Source organism: Mustela erminea, chromosome X (genome assembly GCF_009829155.1).
Source record: "Mustela erminea isolate mMusErm1 chromosome X, mMusErm1.Pri, whole genome shotgun sequence".
Lineage (NCBI taxonomy): Eukaryota > Metazoa > Chordata > Mammalia > Carnivora > Mustelidae > Mustela > Mustela erminea.
Window position 1 is genome coordinate 111910781 of NC_045635.1, and position 6235 is coordinate 111917015.

At 59.6% G+C, this 6235-nt stretch overlaps 1 protein-coding gene across 6 annotated transcripts in view; it reads right to left on the reverse strand.

The window, feature by feature from the left end:
- The window catches only part of HS6ST2 (heparan sulfate 6-O-sulfotransferase 2), a 280230-nt gene extending 276018 nt beyond the window's left edge, over nucleotides 1-4212 (reverse strand). For 4 of the 6 annotated variants that reach the window (XM_032330791.1, XM_032330790.1, XM_032330788.1 and 1 more), the window contains exons 1-2: nucleotides 3717-4212; nucleotides 2345-2863 (exon numbers count right to left, since the gene is read on the reverse strand). In XM_032330791.1, the coding sequence (XP_032186682.1) occupies nucleotides 2345-2863; nucleotides 3717-4144 (947 nt within the window). In that variant the 5' untranslated portion in view covers nucleotides 4145-4212. Of the gene's footprint in view, nucleotides 1-2344; nucleotides 2864-2983; nucleotides 3057-3413; nucleotides 3619-3716 lie in introns of those variants that run through there. The other 2 variants (XM_032330793.1, XM_032330792.1) reach the window with 2 other exon arrangements.
- Nucleotides 4213-6235: the final 2023 nt, after the last annotated feature.

Below are 6235 nucleotides of genomic sequence, written 5' to 3' on the forward strand. Positions count from 1 at the left end.
CTGCTGCCCCCGTGTCTCAATTTTCACCACACACACTCACACACACGCACATTCTAACTCACACACACTTCACGCATACCTTCCCTCTTCTATATTATCAGGACTCACTGAACTTGTCCTGGAGGTGGAAAAGTATCAACGCCCTGGAAAATTCTGGAACCCTCAAGCTGCCACTATTCTTCAAGATGAAGGTTTCTGGAGGTTGGGTGGAACTTAATGAAATAAAAAGATGCCTTTAGGGTGACAATGTGTTTCTCTAGCAAATTTTATGTCATTTGTGTAAATGGTGTAAGATCCAGTAACTCCGACTCTAAAAAGTGCTTCTTCCTTGATTAGACTAGATGGCACTGTAGTATCACCCTTTTTCGACCAAGTAAAATCTCATTTCATGTAAGATCACGTTGCTTCGAGTTGGGACCATCCAAGAGGGTGAACTGTCCCCTTGAGGGTCCTGGTTATCTTATGGAAAATTTCTGAGGGAATCTGCCAGAGGATAGGGGCCACCAAATACATAATCGGGACCCCATTTATAAGGTGTGTCTAGAGACTGCGTCACACCCAGACCTACATGTCCAGAAGGATTTTCAAAGGTACACATGTCCTGTGGAACTCAACACCTACAAGCCCCAACGGCAAATGGAGGTTATTTTCAATGCTGCCAACTTGTTTGGGATCTTTTTAAACCCCAGTATCTTATGGTGACAATGACTTACACAATTCTCACAATGGACTGAGGCGACCCTTCCTGGAGCCAAGGTTCTTTTAGGATGAGGAGAAAAAAAAATCCCTTAGGGCTGTAAAGGCAGTGAATATTCAACAGATTCTGCCAGATTCCCAGCATTCAAGAAAGGCCATCGTAAACTGAGGAAAAGGAATGGGAACGTGGGTGACCGAGAGAGTCAGAGGGCTCCATTTGCCTCCCTCTAGAAGGAAGAAACTGCAAAGGCTTTTGTATTCCAGGAATCCCTGTCCTCCTTGCAAGGCACCTCCTTGTCCAAGGCACAGGGAGGAGCTGCTAGCAATGAGGGGTAAGAGTTAGAAGCCTGTCCAGGTAGGCAGCTGCTGTCAACAGCGGCCTGGAGGGCCCCTGTGGTCACCTGATAGAGAGGCAGAGAGCACAGCCCTGTCCTTGCCTGCCTAAAGACACTTCCAGAGGCTCCAGGGCAATCAGACTCATCCAGTCCATTCCCTGGACTCCCTGCCCCAGCCCTGATTTGTTTCAGGGACAGTGGCATATTGGGAGCCCCGGGCCGGAGCAACTCCACCTTCAGCCCATCAGGCCCTTCTCCCCTTCCCCCTTTTATGGCACTCCATGACCTCCAGCAACCGGGCATTGCGGCTGCATGAAGGAAAACGCTCTACCTTCAAAAGCAACTGACTACAGCCTCTTCATAAATCACCATTTTCCGCATCAGCCCCGGGTCCTCGGCGCGGGGGCTGCCGGGCCCCCACGCTGCGTCTCAGGGTTTGTACATCTGGAGGTTTCTCAAGAGCGAACCACACACAGGGTCAGGGCACCGTCCCAGCCCGCCCTTCTGTACGCACGGTGCCCCCCCACCCCCGCGCACTCGCAAAGAGTGCAGCCGGTAGTGAGGAGCTTTAAGCTGGGTCCCATCAGCTCTCTCTGGGTGTCCCCAAACAGCCGCAGAGGGACACCCACTCGCCCAGGGAGAGCGGAGGCAGAGGACAGGAAGGAGGAGAGTGGCAAAAGTCAAGCAAAGAGAGAAAAATCCGGAAGGGTAAAAGAGAGCGAGAAGCAAAGGGAGAAGAGAGGGAGAAGGCAAGAGCGAGCCGCCCGGGACCGACAGGTAACTGGAGCAAGAGAAAGAGAGAAAAGCAGGAGAATGCGGGAGCGGGAAAAGGAAGAAAGGGCAGAAAGGAGGCTTTGGAACCGGGGTGCAGAGAAAAAAAGAGAGAAGACAGGAGGGACTCTGGGACTTCACACACAGAGACCGGTTCTTTCCGGCGCTCCAGTGCGGAGTCCGCGTGCGGTACCCTGTCCCGGCGGCGGCCGTGGCGGGGGGCGCTCGATCGGGGCCTCGCAGCCACTCCCCCCACGCCCCGCACGCTCTCCCAGCCACCAAGCAGGCCAACCAGCCGGCAGACTAGCCGTCCCGGGCCGCAGCGGACAGGCTTCCTGCGGCTGCCACGGCGCCGTGAGCGTGCGCGCCAAGGAGTCTGGCGCCCGTCCAGTGCCGGCGCACCCGCAGGGCCCCCCCACCCCCGAGGTGCGCACTGGGGCGCCGCCAGCGACCAGCCGCGCCTCCCCGCCCTCCGCCCGCCCGGGCCCAGGTCCGCTCCCGCGCTCCAGGGCCCAGCTCGGCTACGGGCGCGGCGCACTCACCTGGACGGTCGCAGTCTGGCGTCGCGCTTGCCGTCCACCACGGCGGGCACGCAGCTGGTGAGCTCGGTCCAGTCGGCGTGCAGCCCGCAGCTCCAGCCCGTGGAGAACCTGGAGAAGAGCCAGGTCTCCCGCTTACCCGGCCGGTGGCAAGTGCATTTCTTCTGACCCACGCGGCACTCGCAAGGCTGCTCCAGCTGGATATTGCGCACCAGGTGGCGGCCGAAAGTGGTGCCTCCGGTCTTCTGAATGTGCAGGAACACGATCAGGTCATCGCCCTTGATGTCGAAGTCTACCTTGCGCAGGAGGTCGCCGCGGCTGAAATTGTAACGGGGCACGAACCTGGCGGAGCTCTCATCCTCCGAGCGGTACGGGTCCGGCATCGGGGAGCTGAATGCCTGCAGGCGGAGGAGCTGGCATTCTGTGCCGGGGCACACGTACTGGAGGACGATCACGGCAAATAGGAAGAGCATCACCAAAGCCAGCAGCAGCTTGTTGGATTTCTCATCCATGTTCCCGACGCTGGGGGAAACCCAAGATCGTTACGTCAAGCCCGCAGCTCAGCCCGCGCTCGCCGTGCGCCCGCACCGCCCCCTCCCCCCGGCGCCGCCGTTGCGCCCCCTTTCCCCCTCCCCTCCACACCGAGTACTCCACCGCGGCGGCGGCGGCGGCGGCAGCGGCGGCGCCCTTCCCCGCTTCCTTCCTTCCCGGCAGGCTCAGCGCTGTGGCTCCTGCCGCACACCCCCCTCCCCCCTGACTCCTTCCCGCCGGCCGCCTGCCCTCTCCCCGCGCCGGAGCTAGCCGGAGCCGCGTCGCAGGGGTCTAGTCCCCACGGGACGCCGCCTGGCCCGGTCGCCCCACTCCCCAACTCACACCGCCGGTCCGAGCCCCCGCGCGTCCCGCTCCACTCTCCGTGGTTCCCAGCCCCATCCCGCTTCGCCCACCGGACTCTCGCCGGCGCTAGTGCCCAGTCCCCTGGGCGCGCACGCCGCCGCCTCCCCGCCTGCCCGACTAGCAGGCTCCCTCCCCGTGCGCCCCGAAGCCCCGCTCTTGCCCGCGCCGGGTTGCCCACCTTGGAGGCCGCCTCGAGCGAGCTCCGAGCCGGGCGTTCGGAGCTCCCCCGGGGCGGACGAGTCCGCCGGCAGCCCGACTAGCGAGCGGAGACGCTGCGCTGCCGTTGCCCGCGGAACAGCGGGGAGGGAGCCGCAGTGTGGCCGAAGGCGCGCCGCGCCCCTCCGGAGCCCCCGAGCCTGGCCGCCGCCGGCCAGCGGGAACTTTGCGCCCTTCCCTTCCCCTCGCGGCTGCCTTCCCTTCCCGCACGGCTCCTGCGCGCCCCGGCCCGGGAGCGCGAGTCCCGCTTTCGCCTAAAACGTACCTGGCTAGGGGGCCGAAAATCTTGGAGAAGATCGCACCGAGCACGTGCTTCAGCGAGTGGCCCAGGGCGGCCAGGCCCCGAGTGAGCAGGGCCCGGCAGAGGGAGCCCAGGTCCCAGCGTCTCCTGAGGTCGTGCATCCGCCTGCGGCGGCCTCGGGGCAGCAGCGCGAAGAGAGGGGTGCGCGCGGCTCCCGCCAGGGAGGAAGACGCCTTTAGGGGCTCGTCCAGGAACGGCTGGGAGTTGAAGCCGCGAGACACACCCCTAGGAGGGCCCGCGCGGACTGAGGCGGCGACTGATCCGGGCCGGCTCGCTGCCAATTCGGCCTCTACTCTGGAATGCCGGCGGGGACAGGTGGTGCGGGCGGGCGCTCCTCGCTCCGGTTGCAGCGGCGGCCCGAGCGCCCGGGCTGCACACGCAGGCAGTGCCATTCCCCCCTTCAGGCAACTCAGGGTACTAAGGATCGGCAGCGAGCTTGAATTTATGTAATAATGCCTCACGCCTAAGAGCTCGAGCCACTTCACAAGCAGAGGACCTAGGTTTTCTCCTGTCTTGGGGAACGGAGGTCACTCCAGTGAGCGCATCACTCCACTTTGGCTGGTAATTTCAACCTCCCCTAAAATAGCAAAGGCGCAAATTGGACCTTTTCCCTCTCTCTTTGCCAATTTCCATTCTCCAGCGGAAGCGGGGGCATTTTCTGAAAAGGTAAGTCAGCATGAAGGAAAAGCATGAGAAAAAAAAAAAAAAAAAAAACGTTACAGAATGGGAATCTGAGCTTTTTCAGAGCAGAGACTCACCCTTACTCCTCTCTTCTGGCTGAATCCCTGGCATCCAGCCCCGTGCCTATAGGAAGGCTTCACTCCAATACGGTTTAGTGAAGGAGAGATCCATGACTAAATACTACATCAGAGTGGAGCCATCGAATCCAAGATGATAGGGTAAATGAGGAAACCGAGGCCCAGAGAGGGAAAGACGTTTGCCCCAGGTCACACAGCAGAGCCCCTAAGTTTGGACCCAGATCAGGCACCATCCAACCCATTCCCTGACACGGACACCATCTCCTCTAATAAGTAGGTACAGACCATCCTCAAGCCCCGAGGTTAAAAGGCTCTTTTTGGCTGCAGGAACCACAGGTGGAAGAATGAACAAGGAAAGAGGGGCTGTCCCTTCAGGACAAGGTCCCCAAACGCGCGCAGACTGTTCCTATCTGATAGATCAGGTGGGGCTTGCTGTCTGCCAAGGGAACATGGGGAGGGGGACAGCAATGTTCCAGAGCAGCGCTGGCTGTCGGGGCTGAGGGAAGGGAGGAGAGTGAGACAAGTAGGGGGCTGGGGGCAAGTCCCTCAGGGACAGGATCTCCCAGGATCTCCCTCAGAACATTTGGTCCGTCTGGTGCAGTGAAGCAGCAAGTATTGGTCTGAAAATCTATCATATCTGTGCTGGGCAGCCCTCAGATAATTATTAGCCCCTCCTGAGCCTCAGGGTCCCCTTCTGTAAAATAAGACTCACTCCTCCTTTCTCACCATCTGGGGCACTGGGAGGATGATCCTTGGGCCATTTTGCCCACGGTGTTTACCTGCTGCCCTGAGCTCGGATGTGCCCACTGTGTCAGTCACAGGCCACTTAAGGAAGGGGTCCTTCTCAGGCAACCTCACAGCTGTGCCCCCTGCCCTTAGCTCGCTCCGTGCTTCTCCAGTTTCCGCTGGACTTCCGTGTGCCCCCAAACCTACCGGGGACAGTGGGGGACCTTTGGCTGGCTCCAGGCAGGAAAGGTTTGGGAGAATCCTTCATTTCGGGCATTCCACCTGTCCCAGGGCTCCAGGGGGACATCCTAACTGATGAACTTGTGTAAAAAGAGTCAGGCACAGCAGCTTAGAAGGTAGACATCTTGGCTTCCGTAAGAGCTCCCCAACTCCCCTTGCCCGCAGGCTTGTAGGACCTGCCTGCTCCCTCCCCCCTCTGCATGGGTAGCGGTGTGAGCTAGAGGAGGGAGAAACCCTGGGGGTGGCCCCCAGCTCAGCTTGCTGGCTGTCCCCACCTTTTCTTCTGGGCTACCCACAGCAGTCAGCCTCTTTGGGCCAGTAGGTGGCTCTCCTCCCGGTGCCATATAATGAACCCCCTGCCCTCACACTCTTAAATAATGGCATTCTGGGGGGCCCCTGGGAAAACAGTTCTGGAATAGGTGGGTCACACGTTCTTGCCCCCAACAACTACTTGGAGTTTCTGGGATTGGAACCTGGGCCAGTGCTTCGGGTAGAAATGCAGGGAGGAAAGGCAACCAGTACAGGGGAAAATCGGGGTTCACTCTTTCAGGTCATGAAAAGGAACATACATACACAGCACTCTGACTTCTCCGGGAAAGAAGCGAATTGGTAGCTGCAGAGCACCGGGAGGGTCAGGGTGGTGTCGGAAAGCCCAGTTTCTTGGAGATCCAGTAATGAATCCACACAAGAGCTTGCTGGAAGATATTCGCATTTACAAGCTTTTCCTCCACCCACCTCATGCTGTAAGAAAAAGAAATG